Source organism: Saimiri boliviensis, chromosome 2, assembly GCF_048565385.1.
Source record: "Saimiri boliviensis isolate mSaiBol1 chromosome 2, mSaiBol1.pri, whole genome shotgun sequence".
Lineage (NCBI taxonomy): Eukaryota > Metazoa > Chordata > Mammalia > Primates > Cebidae > Saimiri > Saimiri boliviensis.
Genome location: NC_133450.1, coordinates 62,777,428 through 62,804,344, shown reverse-complemented (window position 1 = coordinate 62,804,344; position 26,917 = coordinate 62,777,428). Strand labels below are relative to the sequence as shown.

Sequence of the window (26,917 nt, the reverse complement as noted above, 5' to 3'; positions counted from 1 at the left end):
GGGCAGCACAGGCAGGCTAGGTGCATTCAGACCTTGGCCGCTGCTCAGCCCTCCTCGGGACCCTGGGTTTGGGCCTTGATTTGAAAGCACCTGAGCAGGTTCTGGCCCAGTGTCCAACCCCCATAACTCTCCTGTCCCCTAGACTCTCCACCTCCTAGGCTCCCCACTTTTCCTACAGAAGAGAGCCCAAGAACCCTTTAATAAGCAAGACACAGAACTGAGAGGAACTTATCTGAGGTCTCAGAGAAGCCAGGGGGAGATTAACACACTGTCACCAGGCACCCACGCTGAGCTCAGCATGGAGGGGGCCACACTGGCATTCCCAGCCCCCACCAGCACCCATGGAAAGGCTACCACAGCCTCATTCCAAAGATGCGAAAATCGAGGCTCAGGGTCCCCCACAAGGACCAGAGCATCAGGATTTTCCATCCAGGCCTCCTGAACCCCAGACCTGAGGTCCTTACGGCACCACAGACGCCTGGAGCAGGAACTCAGGCACTCTGACTCCCAGGTCACGTCAAGCACGTGTGAACACACGGCCACGCAGGCCTTGACATGGATGAGGAAGGACAGCATGCCAGCCCCCAAAGCAGGCCTGACTCACTGACTGGAAACAGAGCTCGCCAGGTGACAGTGCAGCCAAGCTGGGACTAGCAGGGAATGATGAAGGACCCTCAGCCAGTACTGATCCTCAACAGAGCGATACTGCCCCCACCCACACGACATCTGGTAGTACCTGGAGACATTCCTGGAAGACAAGGGTGGTACTGGCATCTGGCAGGTAGAGACCAGGGATGGACACAGCTGATGGGCAGAGCCTGTGAGGAATCCAGCCAAAGCTGAGCATCCTGGCTGATGCCCACTGGACTAGCCAAACTTCACCCCACGACAGCCGGGGCCCCCTCTGCCGAGCCCCAACGCACTCGACTCAGCCTCCAGGCACCAGGAGACTCCAGCACAGCAGGGCCCAGGCCAGAGGGTGGCGGGGCTAGAAGAGCGCACTCCCCTGCCTCAGCAGAACCCACCAGCCACAGACTCACCCACCTTCCCGCCAGGACGCGCGCCTCCAGGGTGCCTCAGATCATAATGGTCTTCTCCTAGAGGCACCTCTGGCCCAGGTCCGGCTGCTGCTTCACACAATGCTGCCCCCAGCTCTCCACACGCTCAGCGCTCATGCCCTCTCACCAGGATGACTGCTCAACAAGCAGGATGCCATTCTGCGACCACATCCAGGCCTGCGTGGGCTCAACATGCATCTGCTGACAGCATAACGGCAAATACCCAACCTGTGGGGCAGACGTGACCGACGCCCACACGGGCATGGCAGAAAGGACAAAGGACAGGGCCCACAGGGTTCTAGGGCCTCCAAAGGCAGGGTTGCGGTGTGCCGGCTGCCCTGCACATCCCAGCTCTCTGCCCTGGCCCCGGCAGCCAGGCCATTTTTGGCCCCTTGTGTTAACTGCGCGAGTCCTCAAGCAGCCCCTGGGGTGGGGTGATACAGCCCTCCTCCCAGCCAGAAGTTCTGAGTGCTCCGACCTCATCTCCTCTTCCCCTGTCGCCCAACCCACCCTTTCTCACGAAGTCAGGCCTTGACCTCAGTCCTTCCTTCCCCCGTGAGCCCTGTGCTCGGTCAACAGGTTCCCTAAACCAGTGCTGGCAAACATGAATGTGTAGTGTGCACCGGCGCCTCTTGAGTCCGGTTCTGAGTCCATGGATGCAGAGTGCGTGGAGATGTTGAGGCTGCCGGCCCTAGACAGACAACATCCTGAGTAGCGCAGGAGCAGCCCAGGTGCTAATGAGTCCTCAGACCGTGATGGACTCTGAAGAGTCAGTATCTACTGCCACCGCACTATCTAGACCACCACTGTCTGCACAATCGCACCAGCCTCCTCACCAAATCCCACAAGCCTCCAACAGTAGCCAACGTCACAGGCCTGCTGTGGCTCCCATTGCCTTCAGGGCAAAGCCCAAGTTTATACAATGATGGCTTACAGGATCCTGTGCAACCTGGCCTCGAAGGGAGCCTCACCCCGATTGCCAAGCTCTAGGTGGACTAAACTTCTCTCAGCTCCTGGGGTGCTCCAGCCAGGCCCCCACCGCCCCAGCTCCACCCTTCCTGGGAGGAAGAAGGGTCTGGGAGCAACCCAGCTCTTACATCTGGGCGGTCCAGCAGAGATTAGTTAACCTCTGTGAGGAGCCTCAGTTTCCTCCTCCGTTCCCACCAAGGATATGTGGGGCCTCCTCCTCCACTCTCTTCCTTGCCTAGAGCAGTCCCTTGGGGCAAGGGATTGGAGGACAGACGCTGGCAGGTGGGTGCCCTGCGGGCAATTTAAAAATAAGACAGAAGGGGCCGGGTGCAGTGGCTCACGCCTGTAATCCCAGCACTTTGGGAGGCTGAGGCGGGTAGATCATGAGGTCAGGAGTTTGAGACCAGCAGGACCAACATGGTGAAACCCCATCTCTACTAAAGATACAACAAATTAGCCGGGTGCGGTGGCGCACACCTGTAATCCCAGCTACTGGAGAGGCTGGGGCAGGAGAATCACTTGAACCCAGGAGGTGGAGGTTACAGTGAGCCGAGATCATGCCACTGCACTCCAGCCTGGGTGACAGGGTAAGACTCTGTCTCAAAAAAAAAAAAAAAAAAAGGAAGTAAGAAGCATAGCTGAATCAAAGTCAGCACCGGCTTTTCCGAAAACTCACCTATGCCCGAGGCTCAGAGGGGACATCCTCCCCAGGCCAGCCTATGACATCTCCCCTAGATGAGCAAGCAATGCTGGGCTGCGCACCACCCATACAGCTAAGTCACTGAGGGGCTGTCAGCTGGACACAGCTCCCGGGAGCCAGGTGAAGCCATCATGTTATCAGTGCATGCCCTGTGCTGAGTGCTAGACACAGACTCCTCATCTCTCCTCACACCAGCCCTATGATAATCTCCCTGGTGGAAGCTTAGGGACACTTAATGACCCCCCAGGGCCACCAAGCTTCGCAGCGAAGCAGCCAGGACCGAGTCAGTGAGCCCTCCTCCAGGCTCTATGTTCTTCACCACTTGACGTGTGTGTGTCCACACCTGCCAATCACAGAGTGAGGACAAGACCCGCCATCAGCACAGGGGGAGGAAGGGGGTGCTCCTCCCCCAAGCGCCAGCCCACTGCTTCCTAGAGGCTCTCAGCCCAGGCTTCCAGGTGCTCCCCACAGCCACCCACCTGCACCAGCCCTACATGCCCAGAGTCTGAGTTTGGAGGACTCCTGGCCTCACAGTGACACGGCTTGGCACAGGCTTGCCCGCTTTCAGGATTACCTTCCATCCATACCTGTCTGTGAACAAGCTTCCTGCACCCTCAAACATACCTCTCAAGGTCACCACCTGCAGAAAACTTTCCTCTCTCTTCCCAGATAGGGGAACTTGCCCTGTTCCTCAAGCAGAGTTCATCCAATCCTTCCTGTCTCTGTCTCCCCAGCTGGGCTCCTGGGTTGCTGGAGGAACTCAGTGCTCCAGCACCTCACATGCTGTCTGAAACCCAGACCACAGCACCACCTAAATACCACCACCATCACCACAGTAATACCATCTGCCGCTGACTGGGGCCTACAATGGGGTATTTGTAGTATCTGTAAATAAATCTAGCAGGCAGTGAGCTATGGAGTTTATACCATTAATAATAATTTCAACTGACACACCAACCACAGAAGTTAGGAAGTGCTTTGTTTATCCTACAGACAGAGAAACAGGCTCAGAGAAGCTTGTTAAGCTGCTACACCGGAGCAGAAGCAAGTTTGACCCGGTCCCACCAATTCCAAAGCCAGCTTCTGCACCCTGTGGCAGGCAGCTGGAGGGATAGAAAGTAATGAAGCCACTCCAGGGCATGGTCACACGCGCCTGCAAGGCTGAGCGATGCTATGCATTTAACATCATCAGAGGATAACAGGCACAGACAGGCCTGGGCACCTTATCAGCACTACCCAAAGCTTTTAAAAGGTCACTGACTAGGTTTTTCTAACAACTTCAACTTTTATCTTAGATTTAGGGGTCCAAGTGCAGGTTTGTTAATGTGTGACACTGAGGTTTGGAGTACCAATGATCTCATTACCCAGGTACTGAGCATAGTACCCAATGGGTAGTTTTTCAGCCTTTGTCCCCCTCCCCCGTCTCCCACTCTAGCAGTCCCCAGTGTCTACTGTTCCCATCTTCGTGTCCACATGTACCCAAGGTTTAGCTTCCATCTATAAGTGAAAGCATGCAACATGTGGTTTTATGTTCCTGCGTTAGTTTGCTTAGGATCATGGCCTCCAGCTGCAACCATATTGCTGCAAAGGACGTGATTGTGTTCTCTTTTATGGCTGAGTAGTATTTCACGGACTATGTGTGGGGTAATTGGATAAGAGCCTTTGCCTTCCACCTCCTGTAAAATAAACTCAAACTACACGCCAGGGCCTGGAAAGCGCTGAGACACCTGGCCCGGCCTGCCTCTCCATGACCCTGTCGTCTCAGCCCTTGCCCCACCCACATCCTCCGGCTGTGGCTACCCAACACACCGAGCTCCAGGTTCCCTTCTGAGCCGCTGGGGCCTCTGCACTCGCTATTCCCACTTCCCCCACGTGAGATGCCACAGCCCCAGCTTTCTGCAGCTGACTCCTTTCTGGCCTGTCAGCGGCAGCCACAGCTCTCTCCTTGGGAAAGGCCTTCTCCTACCGTATGAGGACAGTCCCAGACCCCTTCATATCACTGTTATCGCTTCACTTTCTGATCCCAGATAAAACTATCCCTGCAGCTCACGGGTTGGCATGTCTGTACCCCCCCATCGCCCTCACAGACTAAAGCTCCAAATGACAAGGCCTTGTCCATCTTGGCCACCACTCAACCACATGTGCCAAGAGGCATGGCAGGGCAGGATGCCAACAGATGTCTGTAAACAGCTCTGCGGGGGATGCAGGAGTTTTTCCAGTGAAGAAACACACAAGCAGAACAACAGGAAATCCTGGGTCTGGATGCAACCCGGAAACAATACGGGCACCACAAGGAGGAGGAGAACGCCCAGGAGCTAGTCCTGGCTGTGGATTCACCACTGGTTTCCACAGTGAAAATCCCAAGGGCTCTCCAAGTTGGAATGTTCTAGACTTTAGGGGCTCCAATATTCCAACATCCTCCTATTCCAGCTGAGAAAAACAACTTCATCATGGGGATCAGGGGGTTGCCACACAGGTAACACCAGGCCCCAAACCAGGAATAAAACCTCCCACCACCACACAGGACACTGATGCCACCGAGTAGCTTGGTCAGTCACCCACAGAGCCTTGTCTCTGTAAGCAAAGGCCAAGTTCCTGTAGGACCAGGCCTGAGAAACCTGGGTGGGTAGAGCTGAGAACACAGCGGGCACTCAGAAAAGCTTTCTGAATGGTGACAGTTGCTCCTTATGAACCCAACTTCTCTGCCCTCCCCATCCTCAGCCCAGCACCAGCTGGGCACCTGCCAGATACTAATTCAGGAAAGGTCTATGGGCTGCTGGCCAATGCCCAAGCCCGAATCACACACTCTATGTGCAGACATGTTCCCAGGGCTTGACCCTCCTGTATCCAGGCCCTTTGCAATGGCTTTGCCACCTCCGCCAAGGAGTAAAGCTTCTTTTCTTATCCCTTGAATATGGGCTGGCCTCGGGTCTTATTTTGGCCAACAAATTGTAGAGAAGCAAACAGGCCTCCAGAGGCCTTGGAAACATCCACCATTAATGTAAGGAACAAGGCCAGGCAGCCTGATGAAAACCAAGACAGGAGGCTGGGTCATGCCCAGTGCCTTCGGTTATCCAAAGGCCAAGCCCCAGGGCAGAGACCCTCTTACTGGACTGAAAGCTGACTGCACAGACACAAGGAATTCCCAGCAAGACCAGAGCTACACAGCAGAGCCCACAGAACTGTGAGCTGAAAAAATGCTTATTGCTTAAAGCCAGTAGTTTTTAGGATGGTTTGTTATGTAACAAAAATGGATAAAAACTTTTACCTACATGGAATGGAATCAGAAAGGGAAGGAAGACACTTATATTCACAAAGGTGTCCAATGCAGCTGTATCTACAACAGCAAGAAAACGGGAAAAATCAGCTGGGCGTGGTGACTCACCTCTGTAATCCCAGCACTTTCGAAGGCCAAGGTTGGCTGATCACTTTAGGTCAGGAGTTAAAGAATAGCTTAGCCAATATGGTGAAACCCTGTCTCTACTAAAAGTACAAAAATTAGCCGTGCGTGGTGGCACATGCCTGTAATCCCAGCTAGTTGGGAGGTTTAGACAGGAGAATCACTTGAACTTGGGAGGAGGCAGAGGTTGCAGTGAGCTGAGATTGCCACCAATGCACTCCAGTCTTGGCAACAAAAGCAAAACTCCACCTCAAAAAAAAAAAAAAAAAAAAAATTAGCAAGTGTGGGCTGAGTGCGGTGGCACATACCTATAATCCCAGCACTTTGGGAGGCCAGGGATATCACTTGAAGTCAGGAGTTCGAGACCAGCCTGGCCAACATGATGAAACCACACCTCTACTAAAAATTTAAAAATTATGCAAACATGGTCATGAGCCTCTGTAATCCCAGCTACTTGGGAAGTTGAGGCACGAGGATTGCTTGAACCCAGGAGGCAGTGGTTGCAGTGAGCTGAGATCACGCCACTGCACTCCAGCCTGGCCAACAAAGCAAGATTCTATCTCAAAAAAAAAAAAAAAAAAATTAGCCAAGTGTGGTAGCGCATGCTGAAGGTCCCGGCTAGTCAGGAAGCTGAGGCAGGAGGATGGCTTGAGCCCAAGAGTTTAAGGGGAGAGTGAGCTATGAGTGTACCACTGCACTCCTGCCTGGGTAACAGGGCAAGACCGTGTCTCAAAAAAAGTAAGATTACAGCATAATAAATCACAGCATAGACATCCAGTAGATCTATTCTGCACTAATTTAAAATGATCACTGTCTATTGTACTTTTTTTTAAAGTCTTTAGCTTTTATCACTGCAACCTCTGCCTCCCAGGTTTTCAAGTGAGTCTTCTGCCTTGGCCTCCCGAGTAGCTGGGATTATAGCCATGTGCCACCATGCCCAGCTAATTTTTGTATTTTTAGAAGCAACGGGGGTTTCACCATGTTGGCCAGGCTGGTCTTGAACTCCTGACCTCAGGTGATCCACCTGCCTTGGCTCCCAAAGTGCTAGGATTACAGGCATGAGCCACTGCACCGACGCTTAAGTGATATATTTTTATTTATAGTGAATATCTATAGATAACCAGTGAGTTTATTCTACCATGAGAGACCCATACCCTCACCAGGCCCTGTCACCCTGCACTTCTCCCAACCTCCAGCCCAGCCCCTTCACCTGGGGCCCTCAGAACTGGGGCCCTGAGGTATGGAACAGTCTGGGTTTGTGGCCACCAGCCACTCACCATTTACTTCCTCTCCCCTGCATGGTAGAAACAGTCCAGCATGCCCTCCACACAGTTCCCACCAGGACTGTTCGGCTTGGTGGGGCCAGGGTCTGGCTGAGTACATCGGAGTGGAACGTCCTGGACAGGAGTGGCCCTCCCCAGACCAACACTCCCCTCCAGCTCTGACAACCCCCAGCCACTAGTTCACAGCTGCTCCCTGCTCTCAGAATTCCCAGGATCTGGCAGAAAGACACCTTCTCAACCCTCCCCAATCAGGACAGAGTCAAACAGCAACAGGCTAATTGTGTTGACATAATACAAGATTGTTTAGCTCCAGAACGCTTCAGTGTCAAAACACCAAGGTTCTGCACAGCGACAGCAACAGCCGGGCAGGGAAGACATCGTCCTTTTCCTGGAACTCAGCAGCCTTTCCCAAGGCCCCAAAAAACCCCAGCCTACAAATAGGACATCAGCCCTCCAGTATGCCCACCCACCCTGCTGGCCGCTGGGCCCAGCCAGCACCCTCAGAATCTGCCTGTGTCAGGCTGGCCACGGGAATAAGCCAGACTTGGGTTTAACTGAGGTACAAGGTGAGGGTCCAATAAGCAGCTTCAGGGCTGCCCATGCAGTCACAGCCACAGGGAGACACCGAGCAGCCTCCCTTCCAGAGCTTCCCACAAGCACTCCCACCCAGCTCCCTCTGAGAATTCTGGAACCCCAAACAGAGGCGCCCAACAGCGGGTAGGCCAGCCTGAGGCTCAGACTTGCAGGGGTACTCTCCACTCCCTTCTTGGGTACAGCGTTCTGTCCCTGGACGCTGTGTACAAACCCTCAGGCCCCATCCAGGTCTTTGCAAGCCAGGTCCAGAGCTGTAAGCTGAGGGAGAGCAGCCCCCAGCCTCACCCAGGCTAGCCACTGTCAGGCCTAGAACCAGGGAACATGTCCACCCCAACTCCAGCAGCCAGACAGCCCTCCCCTGCCCCTGGGGAACAGTTCCCCAGCATCCTTTTGGGGATCCATCCTGCCCACATTCGGGCCAAGAAGAGAATGAGGCACTGCATTCCCCAGCCCCAGCGACTGGTTCAGAGACAGGTGTGTGGCCCAGGCTGACAAATCAGAGTCCACCAGAAGGAATCATCATCCCTGTGGACCTGGAGCCTGAGGGACCAGCTCTGAATCCCAGCTCTGCCCCTACTAGCTATCTGACCCCAGGCGAGTTACTTAACCCTTCTGTTAGAAACTGGAATGCTAAAAATACCACCCTCCCAGGGCTGTCACATGGATCGAATGAGATCACACACCTCAGGAACGCCACACGGTGCCTGGCTGAGAATAAGGGTTGAGGGTGAGGACCTACCTTGCACCACGTGGGCCTAGGAATGAAGAGCCCAGGGAAGCAGGTGAAGAGAAAGATACTAGGTCCTCTGGACTGTCACCTGACCCCTGAATCTACCCACACCTGAAGCCACAATGCCCCAAGGATTTGACTCAGGAACCAATACATCCCCTTTGTTATTGAACCTGCTCAGCACTGAGGCTCCTGTCAGAACCCACCCATCCCTGTGACTCCAAGAATCAGCCATGCAATTGATTTTCTGCTCAGATCGTTAGCCTCATCTCAATGACTTGACACATCACTTGGTTAATTGAGAGAGAGAGGACCAGAGCGCAGAACAACAGAAACAGATTTGCATGTGGCCCAGTCCACAGATCTCACTGTCCAGGGGGTCCCAACCTAAAGCTCTCGCAGAGGCTCACAGAACTGCCCACGAGCCAGATGGCTGTGTCAGGGAAGGGGCACCTACCCACTCCCACACCCTTCGCAGGAGAACATCCCAAATCCAAAGAATTGGTTCCTGCAGCATTCCCAGTAAGGCTAGAAGGAGAGACCATTGGGCCCATCAACAAAAATAACTCATTCTGGCCAGGGATGGGGTCCACCAATGATGGGCCAGAACACAACACACCTCGCACTCCTATAGGTTTCCTGGAGGCCACAGGAAGTATATTTGTGGGCTGCAAAGCTGTCAGCCCAAAGCTCTGCATGTGTGACCCGGCAAGGCCAGCTACTCTGAGCTACAAACCCTCATTTGCAGAGGCCTTTTCCAGCTCAAAGGTTTTCAAAAATTACTCCTCTAAGATCATGACTCTCTGTACCTCACCCCACAGAGAAGGCTTATTCTGACATCACCTGACACAGGTGAGTGAGGGGCCACCTTCCCCCTTCTTCCTTCCAGAGATGGTCTCTGCCCCGCACAGATGGGAAGTCTGTGTGTGCTGAGCTCCTCCTATGCATGAACACAAGGCCAACTTTTACTGACAAGGAAATTAAAGCCCAGAGAGGAGCCAAAACATACCCATAGTCATACATCTAATAAGAAGCGGAGATCAGGCACAGTGGTTCACACCTGTAACCCCAGCACTTTGGGAGGCCAAGGTGGGCGGATCACTTGAGGTCAGGAGTTCGAGACCAGCCTGGCCAAGCTGGTGAACCCCCACCTCTACTAAAAATACAAAAATTACCCAGTGTGGTGGCATGCATCTGTAATCCCAGCTACTCGGGAGGCTGAGGCACAAGAATCGCTCAAATGTTGGAGGTGGAGGTTGTAGTCATCCCGTATCACGTCACCGCACTCCAGCCTGGGCTACGCAGTGAGACTCCGTCTCAAAAAAAAGCCAAGAGTTCAAATCCAGCCACCAAGCAAGATATGCTGGCCCCATGATATCACATGGAATCCAGCAGAGACCCTACCAAGAGGTTTCTGAACTACATTCCTCTCCTGTCCCATCTCCTTCCCCAGATATAAGGGATGCTGAAATATAAATGCTTGGTAAACATCTCCATCAACCTATTGGCTGATTCTAAACAAGAATAGCACAGTGACCATTTACTGAGCCTCTTTCCAAGAGCAAGGCTCTATGTTAAGGCCTTGAGGTACCTTAGCTCACCCAGTCTGCAAAACTATCCTGCTACAGGCTGGCACTACAATTCCCACTTCAGGTACAGGAGCTAAAGGCTCAGAGAGGGGAAGTTGAGGCCAAGGGTCTAAGCTCCAATGAGAATATTCCCAAGAGCCTCCCAGACTTTTGGAGTCTTTCTAAGGAGGTTCCCAAACCCTCTAGGCCTCTAACTTCAGTAGATGAAGTTCCAAGGTCACCAAGATGACCCACAAGAAGAAACATGAGTGGCAGTTTAAACAGGGGAGTGAGCCACAGTTTCATCCGTAGCTCAGAGCATTTCAAGGGAAGGGAATGGCAGGATCTACCTGGGGCCTGGGGATCCGGCTGAGACTATACGGAAAGAGCTCTTTGCAAACCCAGTAGCCCAAACATGGCGTCCACAGGGTGCTCAGCAATGCTGCTGGCAGGTGGCTGGGTCTTGGGCAGGCCCACCACAGCCTCCCAGGCCTGAGTGGGTGTCATTGAGTCAATGCTGAATTTCCCGACACTCTCCAAGCAGGCAATGCATCCAATTAAAATTGAAAAGAAAAAAGAGAAAAGTGAGTAATTAAGGGGCAGTGAGGGTGCCAGAGAATAACTCAGACAAAAGGGAGCCATCTTCTGCCTTCATTTAAAAAGCCAAAAACAGGCTGGGAGCAGTGGCTCATGCCTGTAAACCCCAGCCCTTTGGGAGGCTGAGGCAGGAAGACTGCTTGAGCCCAGGAGTTCAAGACCAGCTTGGGCAACAAAGGGAGACCCCATCTGCACAAAATCTTTTTTTAAAAATTAGCCGGGTGTGGTGGCACCTGCTTGTAGTACCAGCTACTGGGAAACCAAGACAAGATGATCATTTGAGCCCAGGAGTCCCAGGCTACGGTAAGCTGTGACTGCACCAGTACACTCCAGCCTAGGTTACAGTGAGAGACCCCATCTCAAAAAATAATAATAATAGTAATTAAAATCTTAAAATTAAGCCGGGCGCGGTGGCTCAAGCCTGTAATCCCAGCACTTTGGGAGGCCGAGGCGGGTGGATCACAAGGTCAAGAGATCGAGACCATCCTGGTCAACATGGTGAAACCCCGTCTCTACTAAAAATACAAAAAAAATAGCTGGGCATGGTGGTGCGTGCCTGTAATCCCAGCTACTCAGGAGGTTGAGGCAGGAGAATTGCCTGAACCCAGGAGGCGGAGGTTGCGGTGAGCCGAGATCGCGCCATTGCACTCCAGCCTGGGTAACAAGAGCAAAACTCCGTCTCAAAAAAAAAAAAAAAAAAAAAAAAAAAAATCTTAAAATTATAAAAAGACAAAAAGCAAAAAATTCTGTAATGGTCACGAATATAGGCTTTGGACTGCAAGCTGTGACCCACACCTGTAATCCCAGCACTTTGGGAGGCCGAGCCGGGCAGATCACTTCAGGTCAGGAGTTCGACACCAGCCTGGCCAACATGATAAAACCCTATCTCTACTAAAAATACAAAAAATTAGCTGGGTGTGGAGATACATGCTTGTGACTCCAGCTACTCCAGAGGCTGAGGCAGAAGACTCACTTGATTGAACCCAGGAGGCAGAGGTTGCAGTGAGCCGAGATCACACCACCACACACAAACAGACATTTAAACTCCACCCTCGGGGTGACCAGCTATGAAACCCTGGGAAGGTCACCTACCCTCTCTGAGCCTCAGTCTCCACATATGGACTGAGACCCTCAAAGAGCCACATGTGAGCGCTCAGCACCACGTCAGGCATGAAGCTAGAGCTCCACAGACAGGAGCCACTGCTGTTTCCAGTGCTAACCATCCTTATACCACTTAAACAATTCAGGGCAAGTGGCTTATGTGCATTTCTGGAGGAGGATCCCCCGCCCCGCTCCACAATACAGGCACCTCGGTCAGCTCTCCAAAAAGAACGAGGCACATTCCTCACCAGCAGGGGCTCCTCCTGATATGTGTAGCCAAAGTCAGAAGCTGGGGCCTGGACTGGCCTCTCTGCAGCTTCAGGCCTCCCCAGAGCAGCGAGAGAATAGATAGGGCACCCAAATGACAAGCACAGCCCACAGCTTAGCTGCGCCCAGGTCAAGGTGATTAAAAGGGTGCTTGGGAGCTGACTGTGCAGAAAGCAAAACCTTTCTCCAACACGATCCTGATGCCACTGGACACACCTTCCCACAGGGAGGTGGCAAAAGGCCTCTGACGGCAAGGCCATAATTCCTTTTCTTTTCAAGGATCCCATGATGAATGTCAGGACTTAAAAATCTTAAAAAAAAAAAAAAAAAAAAAAATAGTCCAGGCTAGGTGCAGTGGCTCATGCCTATAATCCCAACACTTTGGGAAGCCAAGGAGGGTGGATCACCTGAGGTCAGGTGTTCAAGACCAGCCTGGCCAACATGCTGAAACTCTGTCTCTACTAAAACTACAAAAATTAGCTGGGCATGGTGGCATGCACCTGTAATCTCAGCTACTTGGGAGGCTAAGGTCCAAGAATCGCTTGAGTCTGGGAGGTGGAGGTTGCAGTGAGCCAAAATCGCACCACTGCACTCCAACCTGGATGACAGAGTGACTCAAAATAAACAAAAAGAAAACAGGCTGCCCAGGAACAGGGCTCAAGCCCATAATCCCGACACTTTGGGAGGCTGAGGCGGGTGGATCACTTGAGCTCAGGAGTTAGAGACAAGGCCAGGTTCAAATCTAAGCTGCCCCACCTGCTAACTCTATAACTTGCAGCTAACTCTGCATGTTCTTTTTTTTTTTTTTTTTTTTTTTTTTCCTTTTTGGAGACAGAGTTGTCTTGCTCTGTCACCCAGGCTGGAGTCTAGTGGCACAACCCTGGGTCACTGCAACCTCTGCCTCCTGGGTTCAAACGATTCTTCTGCCTCAGCCTCCCAGGTAGCTGGGATTACAGGTGTGTGCCACCATGCATAACTAGTTTTTTGTATTTTTAGTGGAGACGAGGTTTCGTCATGTTGGTCAGGCTGGTCTCGAACTCCTGACCTCGGGTGATCCGCCTGCCTCTGAAAGTGCTGGATTATAGGTGTGAGCCACCATGCCCGGCCTGCATGTTCTTTCTGGACCTTCATCTCCATATCTGTAAGATGGGTGAGGGTGTAGAATGAAGAGGAAATTTGACCGAGACAGAAACCAAGAATCCCACATCATTCTATTCCTCACAGAGAAACCCATGAGCTGGGTGCAGTAGCACACTTGTAGTCCCAGCTACTCAAGAGGCCAAGGCAGGGAGGAGCGTTAGAACACAAGAGTTGGAGACCAGCCTGGGCAACATAGTAAAACCCTGTCTCTTAAAAAAAAGAAAAATAGCCGGGCGCGGTGGCTCAAGCCTGTAATCCCAGCACTTTGGGAGGCCGAGGCGGGTGGATCACGAGGTCGAAAGATCGAGACCATCCTGGTCAACATGGTGAAACCCCGTCTCTACTAAAAATCCAAAAAAACTAGCTGGGCGTGGTGGTGCATGCCTGTAATCCCAGCTACTTAGGAGGCTGAGGCAGGAGAATTGCCTGAGCCCAGGAGGCGGAGGTTGCGGTGAGCCGAGATCGCGCCATTGCACTCCAGCCTGGGTAACAAGAGCGAAACTCCGTCTCAAAAAAAAAAAAAAAAGAAAAGAAAAATAAACTCACAAGCCCAGGACCCTGAGAGGCTTGAAGCCCAGCACACTGTGGGCAAGAGCTGCTCAGTGGTGGGACGACTGCCCCAAAGCTCTCCCTCGGGCTGGCCCTGGGGCTCCAGGAGACTGTGGTGCTCGCTGCTGCATCAACACCAGAACCCAGGAGTGCCCAGCACGTAGCACGCTCTCAATAAGTACGCGGCGTGTGAGTGCATAAAGGAATGAATGGGGTGTTTTTTAAAAAGAAGATGCCGCGGCCCACCCTAGATTCATTCCAGGGGAAGGGGAGGCTGGGAAACTGCATTGGGACAAGCACCCCAGGGTGGGGACCGGATGCTTCCTCACCTCCGCAGCCCAGCCCTCGACTGTTGGATGGAAACAGGGTGTGAGGCAGAAATGAAAGTGAAACTGCCACAGGAGCGCACTCTCTACACCACCTACCACGCCCCGACCTGCCCAGGAAGCAGCAACTGACTACTAGAGGAGCACCCCAGAAAATGATAGGTGGCAGCTCCCATCAGAGATGTGTCAGAGGCCCCAGGTCCTGCCTTGGGCTGCTGGGAGGGCAGATGAGGTAGTCTCTTGGGTGGAGGGAGAATCCTATCATTTGCTAAGCACCTTCCGTGCTCACCAGTCCTAGGGCAGGTGCACCAAACCCGCTTTCCAGTTGGGAGGGCAGAGGCTCAGGGCAAGTCTCACGCTCCAAGTCCACTGCCATCTCCACCATGCACTATCCCTCTGGGCCCAACTGCACACAAAGGATACTCAGAAAAAAAACCCTGAGGCTGGGCGTGGCAGCTCACTCAGGTAATCCCAGCACTTTGGGAGGCCAAGGCAGGGGGATCACGAAGTCAGGAGATGGAGACCATCCTGGCTAACACGGGGTTAATCCCCGTCTAAACTAAAAATACAACAATTAGCCAGGTGTGGTGGCAGGCACCTGTAATCCCAGCTACTCGGGAGGCTGAGGCAGAGGTTGCAGTGAGCTGATATCACATCACTGCACTCCAGCCTGAGTGACAAGAGTGAAACTCCAACTCAAAAAGAAAAGAAAAGAACCCTTTGATTTTCCTGACACTGGATGCCACACCAATTGATGGCAGCTGGATGCTGTGTCGAAGACAAAGGTGACCTGGCAGGGTGGAGACAGCAAGGTTTCAGGAATTGCCCATCCCTCAGGGTGAATCCCAGCTACACTGCTCACAGCTCAGTGACCAAGCAGGTCACCTCACCTCTCCCTGAGCCTCGGGGTTCTCATCTAACAAATGGAGACCCCTCACCCATCCTAGAGAGTAGCTCTCCAGTCTGCATTAGTGCCTGACCCCCTCGGTAGGTTCTCCTGATCCTCTGAGATCTGGCATGAGCCACTGACGTACAAGGGGGCGGAGAGGAAGTTCAACACAGCCCTGCCAAAGCACAGCAGGCCACCCGAACAAGCCCAGAGTCCCAGTTTCCGACTTGGGCTCCAAGAGCTCCTGGAGTGACCTCAGGCCAATGAGAATGGTTGCTGAGGAGTCCATGAGTTTGCAGCATAAACTGCTGAGGAAAACACCACAAAGTGTGTATCTAGCCAGGCTGTTCCGACAAATGTCTCTTGTGCAAAACTAGCTCCTTTCTGTACACTCTGGACAAATCAGCAGCCAGAGGCAAGAAATCCGAAAAGGCTTCTTTTGAGAAGGAATCTCACAAAAGGTAGCAACAGCAGGCAGAACTGGGCTGGACTGGCCATCTGGTGCCCCTGGTATGTCTCCCTCCTGCATGAGGGGGCTCCAAGGAGGCCTCAGGAGAACGGTGCTAGACTGGAGATTCCCACAGCAAGCTCACGGTACAGAGACCCAGGAGCCAGCCTGGGAACCTCTGGTTCCAGCACACCTCCTGGAGGGGCCTGCCCCTGAGAAGTCTGAAGACGCTGCTTCAGCCTTGGCTAACTCGGTGGGGACTCGTGCTTCCCCACGCCTGACAGTTTTGGGGCAAGGTCTAGTGAGGCACTTTGTGAAATGACAGTGAGTTTCACATAAGAATCATCAGGACACTTCACAAGGAGCTTCCCAGCCCCTTTACCAGGGAACCTTCATCTCACAGGGAAGGGGGACTTCAGTATGTGTACTTCTCCCCAGCACCCCGGTGCCTTTTTTAAATTTTTTTTTTAATTTTTTTGAGTCGGAGTCTTGCTCTATTGCCCAGGCTGGAATGCAGTGGCACAATCTCGGTTCACCGCAACCTCCGCCTACTGAGTTCAAGCAATTCTCCCACCTCGGCCTCCCAAGTAGTAGCTGGGATTACAGGCACCCACCACCACACCCAGCTAACTTTTGTATTTTTAGTAGAGACAGGATTTTGTCATGTTGGCCAGACTGGCCTTGAACTCCTGACCTCAGGGAATCCATCCGCCTCAGCCTCCCACAGTGCTGAGATTGCAGGCGTGAGCCACTGGTTTGGCAAACAAGTAACTTGGAGGAAGATCGATGACTGCCAAAGAGTTCACATGCCAGGCGCCGCTTCCCTCTGTTCCCTTGGGCACCTAAGGCCCAACTTGATCCCTCAGAAAGGTCAGGTGACCCATCCACCCCACCCCACCCCACCACCACGCCACCCCACCCGACAGCCCAGAGCAGCTCATTTCCTGAACACAAAGGCTGGACTGAGCCAGATAGAAGTGGAGCATTTTGTCTTCCTATCCCTGGCCCCCAGGCCATAACTGCAGCCTCCCTCAGATGGGAGGAAAGTCACACTGTTAGGAAAAGGCTCTTGAAGGACACCCCCATGCCTCCTTGGACCACCCTGTCTAAAGTGGAAACCAGCCTCAGTTCTGCCCCGGATGCCCACCCTCTAGCCATGTGGACGAGGACTAGCACCCAGGACTTAAGGCAAAGGCAGGCCAGGATGTGTGGCCTCTACACAGTAGACACCATCCACCCTGTGGGTCTTTTAGCTCCTGGAGAGAGCTCTAGGCCCCTCTCACTGAACATCGCCTCCTCAGGGGGGCCTTCTCTGACCACAGAGTGCTAAAGTGGCTGCAGCCACCATGCCATGGTTCTCTCCTGCTTGCAGGCTTCCTGGCTTTACTCATGCCCTACATCATTTCCAGTGCATCTGAGAGCTGGTCTGCCTTCACCTCCCCTAGGTATATGCTGGCAAGAACCAGCACTCAGCACAGGCCTGGCCAGGGCAAATGCCCAGGACTCGCCCACAAGTCTCTCCAGATCCTGGGACTTACCACCTAACTCCCTCTCCATCTCCCCACCCCTGGGGTTCCCTTCCTGGCCTGAAATATTCCAAAGTCACAAGTAACTGTGGCTGAGCCACAGAGACATGAAAAAGGCTTCCAAAAACCACCAGGCAGTTCACTTACTTTTTACGGTGGCGGGGAGGGTGCGGTGGGGACAGTGGGGAATGGAGTCTTGCTCTGTTGCCCAGGCTGGAGTGCAATGGTACGATCTTGGCTTACTGCAACCTCAACCTTCCAAGCTCAAGCAATTCTCCTGCCTCAGCCTCCCCAGTAGCTGAGATTACACGTACCCATCACCATGCCCTGCTAATTTTTGTATTTTTAGTAGAGATGGGGTTTCACCATGTTGCCCAGGCTGGTCTGGAACTCCTGACCTCAAATGATCCGCCCACCTTGGCCTCCCAAAGTGCTAGGATTATAGGCATGAGCCACCATGCCCAGCCTCTAACAGATACTTTTTTGAGCTCCTCTTGTGCACTGGTATAGGCACTGGGGTTTCAGCAGTAAATAAAGCTGCCAAAATCTCTACCTTCATGGAACTAACTATTTAAAAACAAGACAGATTTAAAATAAGCATAACAATGAGCAAGTCAGAAAGGACAGGCCCAGCAGTGGAGGCCACTAGGTATCGCGAAGATTCTGATGGAGTGAGAGGGGAACGAAGACACCTCCCTGAAGCTGTGTGGAAGGGCCTTTGGCCTTCGGGTCCCGATTCGCCCTCTGGGGCTGCTGAGTCTGCAGGTGGCCTCTGCCACAGGTATGCCCTGGAACACCATGAGCAATTAACAGGTGGGGCACCCAGCACTCAAGGGCCTGGAGGCATCGGGGGATGCAGTGTGCAGGGGGTCAGGAGTCCGGGGCTCCCTTGTGGGAGTGATTCTTGACGCTCCAGGGCTCCATGGGATCTCTGACATGAATCATAGATCCACCCCACCAAACCCTAAAAGTGGCTCTGGGAGGACACCAAGGAGCCATCTGGAGGACGGGCCTACAGAAACCAGCCCATGAGGTTCTGCTGGGCAGACAAAGGCCACAAGGATCGCTGCTTTCTGAGCAGGCTCAGAGCAGCAAGACGGAGCCCCAGAAAAGATTCAAACGGCCCAACAGATACGGCCTGACCACTCTAATACACACCAGGGGCCAGGAGGAAGGGCCTGTTCATAAGGAGGCTTCAGACAGTGGTGAGTGAGGAGCACTCAGCTTGGAGTGAGACAAGTTCCCCTGCCACATTCTCAGGCCAGCTCTCCAAGGGCCACCAGAGTCAGAGAGGCTGAGTTGGGCCCAATTCATGCAGGATGAGGAATGTGTTTAAGACAAGAGACTTTTCCAGGAAAAGAAGGAGGTACACAGCTCCTAAACAATTTGCTTTCTAAAATGAATGCTACTTTTTTTTTTTTTTTTGAGACAGAGTCTTGCTCTGTCACCCAGACTAGAGTGCAGTGGCGCGATCTTGGTTCCAGAAATTCTCTACCTCAGCCTCCCAAGTAGCAGGGATTACGGGTGCCTACCACCACGCCTGGCTAATTTTTTTTTTTTTTTTTTTTGTATTTTTAGTAGAAACTGGATTTCACCATCTTGGCCAGGCTGGTCTTGAATGCCTGACCCCGTGATCCACCCACCTCAGCCTCCCAAAATGCTGGGATTACAGGCATGAGCCACCTCACCCAGCCTTGAATGTTACTTTTTAAAGGGGAAGTACCATAGCATTCTCACAAAACTAGCTTTCCAGCTGAATTCAAAATGAATGGGAAATGAAACCCTATCCAACTGCTCAGGAGCTGTGCTTATGGGGCATGTCACTAAGTATTTACTGAAGGCCCCAAACCTGCTAAGCCATGTGGGAGAAATCATCGGTGGAGGCAGGATTGCCCAGTGGTTAGAAACACTGGCGCCCAGCTGGCCATGCAGGTGCACCCAGCTCTTCTCGTGCCTGCAGTCAGCCCCCAGCAACCTAAACTCCTCAATCTCACTATTTCACTAAGCAAAATACAAATCCAGAGTACCATCTCACCTACACATTTGTCCCGGCGCATGTGCAGCACAGGCACTCCCACTCTCTGTCATTGGGACTGAAATAGTGAAATTTCTTGGTGAGCAGTTTCAGAAGATGTATGAAAAGGCGGGGCGTAGTGGCTCATGCCTGTAATCCCAGCACTTTGGGAGGCCAAGACAGGCAGATCACTTGAGGCCAGGAGTTCAAGATCAACCTGGCCAAGATGGCAAAACTCTGTCTCTACTAAAAACACAAAAATTAGCCAGGCATGGTGGCACATGCCTGTAGTTCCAGCTACTCGGGAGGCTGAGACCGGAGAACTGCTTGAACCTGGGAGCAAGTCAGATAGAACAGTCTCAGTGGTGGGGGAGAACTGCTTGAACCTGGGAGGTAGAGGTTGCAGTGAGCTGAGATCATGCCACCGCACTCCAGCCTGGGTGACAGAGCGAGGCTCCATCTCATACACACACACATACACACACACACACACAAACACATACACATACACACACACACACACACACACACAAAGTATGAAAACGTAAAATGCCTGTGCCCTCTGACCCAGCACTCCTCATCTAGCAATGTGCACCCAGGCAAGGGGACAGGGTACTGTCATGCTGCCCATACCAGCAGAAACCAATACCCGGGGAAGAAACTGTTCCATCCTTTTAAGAACTGGACCACATAGCTGTTTATAAAAAGAGGCAATGATACAAAACTTTCTCCAAATGAAGCAGCAATGTGGAGTTTCTCCAGGACACACCATCCCATGCAATGGGCAAAGGCACAACAGTACATACATATGGAGAGACCCACACATGCGTGCACCCCATGTCTCCATAAACACCTATAGAGACAGACTGCCCAAGGGAACTGAAACTCAGGAATGAGAAGCAAACAGGGCTGACATCTCATTGCACACTCTGAGTCCCCTGAATTTTTTTTAATATGTACATGTCTTAAATATTCAAAAAGATACAGAAAACAATAAATGTTAGCTAGTAATACCAACACGATTACTAGTGGAGACACGGCATTTTCAGGAAACCCAGAACAAACTTTATAATCTCCAAACTTAAAAATTTCTCAGCTTCCCCATCCATAAAATAGGTGGGGACAGTATCGCCGCCTCTTGAGGGGCTGTAAGATTCAGATGGGCCGTGTGCTGAAGGAGAACAGAACCCCACTTGTGATGCTAAAAGGTCACCAGGCAAGCCAGGACCCCCTCCTTAGCTGTGCCCACTCAACAATTTCAAATCCGCAAACCCCACATCCCTGCAAGATGATCAGTTCAGCCATCATGGAATGGACTTCGGGGTGACTTGTAAACTGCCAAAACCAAGAACACTACATCTACAAAGGCCAAAGGTCCCTGAACAGAGAGGCATCGTGGGCAGAGACCCACTCGCTCACTCCACAGGGAAGACGGCAGCAGCAGCCACCACTGGCAGAGTTCCAGGCACTATCCTGGACACTGCAGCAAATCCCCTCATTTGAGGCTCACAACCCCAATCTAAACTATTACCCTCACAGATGAGGAAAGTGAGGTGCAGAGGAGTAGAGAACGTGCCCAGGGTCACAGGGAGTGTGCCCGGGACACATGGGCAGTCAGCCATGGAGCCAGGCCTGAAACCGAGGCAGTCCCTTCGATAGACAACCCATGAGCACATGGAAGCTTCCTCCCACGTGAAGTTCTGTTTGCTCCCCAGGAGGCTGGTAGAAAGTGTTCATTTGCAAGGCTGGGTTATGAATACTCCCTGTGCACTGCTGCAAAGGAAATCTAAGTCAGCACCTCCTCCCACCTCTGCACCCCCGAAATGGTGGCAAATCCAGACATTGAAACAAATAAAAAAATACCCACCCACAGACCAGCATCACTTAATCCTGGAAAATCCTCCTTCCTCCCCGCACAGAATCTCCAGAAAGAATTCCAGACCAGAATGCTAAGCCATCCCTGCAGAAAAGGACCATGGAGATGGCCGTATTTTAAAGAAAGAAATGTAGGGCCCAAAGGGAAGGGACAGGCCTGGTGGCATGCTACACTCCCCCTGGCATGCCTCCCAAACCAGTTCACTGTTGACACCAAACTCCCCCTGTGAGGGCTGAGGCAGGCCTGGGCTACCCATCAAGGGTGCTCACAAACATGAGCATTAATGAATTCCTCAGTCCCTTCTAAGGTATTGGGACAAATGGGTCCCTGGTGGGACAACAAGGTCTGAGATTGCTCCAGAAACACGTTTCTTGCAAGCCAAGTCAGCATAGCTGGCCTCCAAGTCTCTAGAGGATGAGAAACTCATAGACGTTCTTCTGCTTCTGGAGCCTCCTGGAAGCCCCAGCCCAACCTGGGCAAATAAACAAGGAAGCCACATTCTCAGTGCAAAGACCTCCGACCCAACTTAAGAAAGCCCGCTAACTGGCTGTGCAAGTCTCTTGTGCTCCCAGAGCCTCTGTTTCCTCATCCCTCCATCCCTGGGCTGCTGGAAGGAGTAAATGAGATGAGGTCCCTGGAAGCACCTCATTAAAAATCAGCAATTCTTACAGTAAAAACAGATGAGGTTCACACACATTTTATAAGGAAAGCTTCACCAAGTCATGTGCCTCTTCCACACCCACCTCCTGCGACATACGTTCAGCCACAGAAAGAATGGAACAGCGAGGAGGAGCTGGAGAAGAGGAGGAGGCACAGAAAGCACGAGCTGAGGGAACTGGGGCCAGCTAGCATTTCCCAATGGGGCACTGCGGAGAACTACAAAATTAAAAATTAAATTAATATCACCCAGCATTTCCAACTAACAGCTTTCATGTCTTCACTTCCCCTCTGAAGCCCCTTCTGAGCATCTAGAAAAAGCCACAAAGGCTGGGCACAGTGGCTCACGCCTGTAATCCCAGCACTCTGGGAGGCCGAGGCAGGTGGATCACCTGAGGTCAGAAGACCAACCAGGCCAACATGGTGAAACTCCATCTCTACTAAAAATACAAAAATTAGCTGGGCCTGGTGGCAGGCACCTGTAATCCCAGCTACTAAGGAGGCTGAGGCAGGAGAATGGCTTGAACTTGGGAGGCAGAGGTTGCAGTGAGCCAAGATGACGCCACTACACTCCAGCCTGGGCGACAAAGCAAGACTCCGCCTTTAAAAAAAAAAAAAAGTCACAAAGAGGGGGTGGTGTGGGGGACCTACAAGGTTGCTCCCAGGCTAGGGAAGGCAGGTGGGAGAGGCACAAGAGAACACAACCACAGCGTGTCCCCATAGAGAGGGGAAGAAACAGGACAGCCACAGGAACAAACAGTACCACTGACAAACAAGCAGATTCAAAGCCCATCTGCTGGCTAGCAGAGCCCCATCCTATCAGAGTGCACCTCTGAAAAGGATGGCCCCTGTGCCTACCTATGGCTGCTGGGGCACTTTCATGACATGGCTCTAACCACCCACTCTTGCCATCAATGTGAGCTACCCCCCAAACCCCTACCCCAGGACAGGGGTTACACTTGCAAAGGGGCTCAGCCTTGCAAGGAAAGTGTAAAAAACCACTGGGGGCTAAACAGCAGCCACCAGACCTCTGGAAAGATAAGGAGGGGGAATGCCTCATTGTCGAAGATGCCCAAGAAGAAAGGCAAGTCTCATGGTAGCCAAGTTGGACCCATTCTAGAAGTTAAGAGCAAGAGTCTGGAAGCTGCCCCCTCTCTCGATGGTTTCCCCATCTGTAAAACAAAGGATCTAGATGAGATGAAGGCCAATGTCTCTTCCTGCTCTAAGATCAGATTTTTACAAGGCCAGACATTCAGCTAAACAACCCATCCCAGGCCAGACCATTCGCATCATGCTTTGCCCAAACATTCGGCACAGGGTCATTTTCAAATACCTTTAGATTTTTTCATTAGGGAATTCATAGACATTCATCACCCCTCAATAAAGAAGCCCTGTGCCCACAGATTCTGAATGAGGAAAACATGATAATGTCTTTGCACTGTCTCTCACAGCCACCAAAGTCTCATCTGCCCTCACACCAAACAAAACAACCTCACAGGGCTCTCTGGCCACTGGCTCAACAGTTGGAACATTTTGCAGCCAGTATAGAAATGTGGCCACCAGGGGGCACTGCCCTGAAAGTAATAAGAAACAGAAAAACTCTTTTTGGTGTTTTCTTTTCCTTCTTAGGCTTAAATGATAAAATATCTAAAGCTTCCCTAGTGAAAACACAAAGTGGGCTTCATTGGGTTCTAGAATGGCCCTGATGCCTTCTGCCTCCTTTGAAGCCAATACTTTGGCCAAGAGAAGGCAAGTAGACTTTGAAGACAACAACCCTTGCAGAGAAATTAATGCTCTACTCCCCAGAACGTTGATCCCATAGCTTGCGCTGAACCTCCCATCCCTGTTAAAGGCAGAGTGACTGTAAGAAAATCAAGCCAATCTGCAGGTCCAGCACGAGGGCCCTGTTGTGAGTCTTGGCTAGGAATATTTTGCTTGAACCTCCTAATTACCAAGTAAAACAAGCCAACCCAATGACAAGCCTCAAGCTCCAGTTACAGGCACAAGATGACACAAATACAGACAGCAGTACAAAGGGTGTGAGGGATTAACTGGGATTTCCCAAGTCTTATATGACTGCAGGGGGAGCTCCAGTGCCTCACATCAGAACTGGACTTCGAGAACATGCCAAAGGGGCTTCTCCAAATTTCTTCAGTGTCTTAGAGCCCCCTTAGCACGAGTGAGTGTATCCGAGGTACAGTGTTCAAGTACCCTTTTGCAACGTTCCAAGGGTCCTAAGACTCATTTTCAAAGCTCTGGCTTTGAGCTCCTCCTGATTTCTTCATGAATTGCTGGGGCCACTCTGCATGCCCTATCGACCATGAAGAGCCTGTCTTCTAGAGAAACTAGCCTGGGAGAAGGCAACCAACCCCATCCCCAGACCAAGTGATAAAGAATCAAGGGCTATCCTACACAAGCTGCCCGCCTCTGGCTGCAGGAAGGGCACCTGCTGAGCTTGCACAGGGCCAAGGAGCAGCAGCCCCTGGGACAGGCATCAGGCACACAGAGGTGCTGCCAGGCCCACCTGTGCAGGCCACTTCAGACCAGCCACTGGCCCCAGGAGCACCAGGGGATGCGGAAACCCATCTGTTCATTTCACCAAGATGTGTGGGGCCCCCACAGGGACAAAAACGCAAGTAGAGCCCATTTTCAAAAATCAGTCTAACTAGCTGCATCACAAAAGGTTTCCACCTGGAGTTGGCAAAAGGCTTTCAGAGCTGGATTCTCTTAGGCATGAACTGAGAAAAGCATTTAACTGCTTCTCAGAGGCAAAGCCACAGTTGTGGAGCAAGGGAAGGCCTACCTGACCCAAGACTCAGTAGTTCTGTAATTTATTAAGAACGTGACCTATTAAACACGGGAGACTCCGCCAAGGAGCCCCAGCATGGTGGGAGCAGGGGCACCCAGCCCAGATGGCAGAAGGCCACTCCACATCATGGGCATTTACCCAGCACCTTCTACGCACCAGCCACTCCCTAACTGAGGGACCCCAAGCGAGGTATCCCGCTCCTCTGCCGATCAGACCCCCTTCTCAGACACGTGGCCCAGAATCACCACCCTGGCCAATTTTCAGGGCTGCTACGAGGCTCTAATGAGACAGCAAATCACCACAACATGCCAAGAATTGCTACTCCCTTCCACTGGGCTTAACCTCATGATATGCAATGACAGCCTCAAGAGCCGAGCACACGCAGGGCACATAGTAGGTGGTCCACAAACGTGGGTGCCCTTTCTCCACGAAAGGGAGGGGACGAAGGAAGAAAAACACTCCGGTCCAAAAGTACCCTCAAGCCCCCAGCCCACAGCGTGGATGCCCCGATTTCCCAGGTCCCTCCGCAACCTTTAGCAGCACTCCCTCCGCACCCTGGGCTGCTGGGGGCCTCCCCAGCTGGGTCACAGTGCACCTGAGCGCCCCGGTCCGTGCCACCTCGCCCGTACCGGCCACCGCTTCCCTGGAACGCGGCCGGCGGCCGCCACCGCCACCTGGCTGTTGGGACTCAGTCTCCCCGCGCGCCGCTTCTTCCCGTTTAGCTCCGACCTCCCAAAACAACCGCTGAGGCTGCACCGGGCTGGGGCCGGGGGTCCCCGGAGGCAGGCGTCGCGTCCCTCCTTACCTGCACAGCTCGGCGAAGGCCTGGAAATTGAGCTTCTTGATCTTCTTCTCGCTTAGCCAGTAGCCAACTCTCTTCCCTTTCAGAAAGGTCTGCATCTTCCTCCTCGGGCGGGGAGCCTGGGTCCGGAGGAAATCGCCCAGAGGCCGAGTCTGGCGGCCGGCGCGCGCCGCGAGCGAGCGGGCACCTCCTCCCGGCGGCGGGGACGCGGAACCGGGCTCGGTGCTGGGGCGCGCAGTCCTGCCGCGCGGGGCGGGGCGGGGCGGGGCGCGGCGGGCGGCCGGGAGGAGGGAGCGGCGCTCAGCGCGGAAGGCCACTGGCTGGGCCGAGCCCACGCCCCCGCCGCCCGCGGGCTCGCCCGCCCACCCGCTCGCGAGCGCCGCGCCTCCGGGCCAGCCGGCCGGCGAGGGCTGGGCCTGGATTGGGCCGGGGCCGGGGCCCGGGTGCGCGGGAGGGGAAGCGGGGCCTCCGCAGACACCGACCCCGCCCTGCCCGCCTCCCTCCCGCCGCGCGGGCCCGAGCTACAAGCCCTCCGGCGGCTGCAGAAGCGCGGCCTCCGCGCCCTTCCTTCCTCCTCCTCCCGCCCGGGTCCTCGCCCTCGGGCGTTCGGAGCCAGGCCGTACACCCCGGCGCGTTCGGACCCCGGCGGGGCGCACGCGGCCACCCGGCCCGGCCCGCGGTCCTCCCCCGCCGCCGCCACCGGCACTTCCTCCTCGGCCTGGTCCCCGCGCGCTGCCCGCCGAGAAGGGCGGCGGCGAGCGCCCGCGCACTCGCCGCCCCTGCCCGCCGCCGCCCCGCGCTGGCCCGGCCGCCCCGCTGGAGCCCGCGGCGGCGAGGAAGCGGCGGGGTAGCCGCCAGGGGGCAGCGCCGCCCGCCGCCTCTTAAAGGCGCCGCTCCGGCCCTCGCAGCTGCGGGGCGCCTGTTTGTGTCGGCGGCTGAGGGGTGCAGGGCTGCCTGGGGGCGCCGGTGGCCCGGCGGTCTTACTTCGGGAAAGGGTGAGGGGAGGGAGGCGCGGTGTGGGCGTGTTTCGTCTGGCCTTTGGGGGCGACCGAGCCGCTAAGTTTCGGAAGCGTCTCTGTACCCCCAGCAGGGTTCAGCCCCCCTCCGCAAGGCAATCCACGGCCACTGCGCCGGGACGGAGACCTTACAGGAACTCGCCCCTTCCCTGGAGGAAGCAGACCCCGGCCCAGGACGGGACCCGCGGGGAGTGGGTGAACTCCCCGGGGCCCTCCCAGGCGTAGGACGTGACCACCAACTCTCACTCCGGGTCCCCGTCTCGGAAGGGGGAAGGGGCGGGACTGGAGGCGACAGCGATAGCAGCGGCCGTCCCCAGAGACCCCTACCTCATGGGTGCGGGTCAGCGTTGGCGCCCTGGAGTCACTAAACCCCGCCTGCCCGGCCCTGCCCTGTGGGGCAGCCAGGGAGCTTTCCTGCCTCGAAGGTCTCTCTGGGTTTGAGAAGGAAAAATGGACTTCTCTCCCCAGGCCCCGGCAGGAAAAATGAATTCCCGTGGAGGGAAGGCTCAGGAAAGTCTGAGAGGAGACATTGAAGCTGGCCGTGGAAATCAAGGCGACTTTGACGGAGCTGGGAAGGGGGAAGAGCTTGAATTGAGGC

The 26,917-nt window shown here is 53.7% G+C and overlaps 1 protein-coding gene across 1 annotated transcript in view; it reads right to left on the bottom strand.

Moving 5' to 3' along the window:
- The window catches only part of ITPK1 (inositol-tetrakisphosphate 1-kinase), a 179,689-nt gene extending 153,545 nt beyond the window's left edge, over positions 1-26,144 (bottom strand). The window contains exon 1 of the mRNA XM_074393450.1: positions 25,307-26,144. Within this exon, the coding sequence (XP_074249551.1) occupies positions 25,307-25,401 (95 nt within the window). The 5' untranslated portion in view covers positions 25,402-26,144. The remainder of the gene's footprint in view (positions 1-25,306) is intronic.
- Between the last annotated feature and the right edge of the window lie 773 nt (positions 26,145-26,917).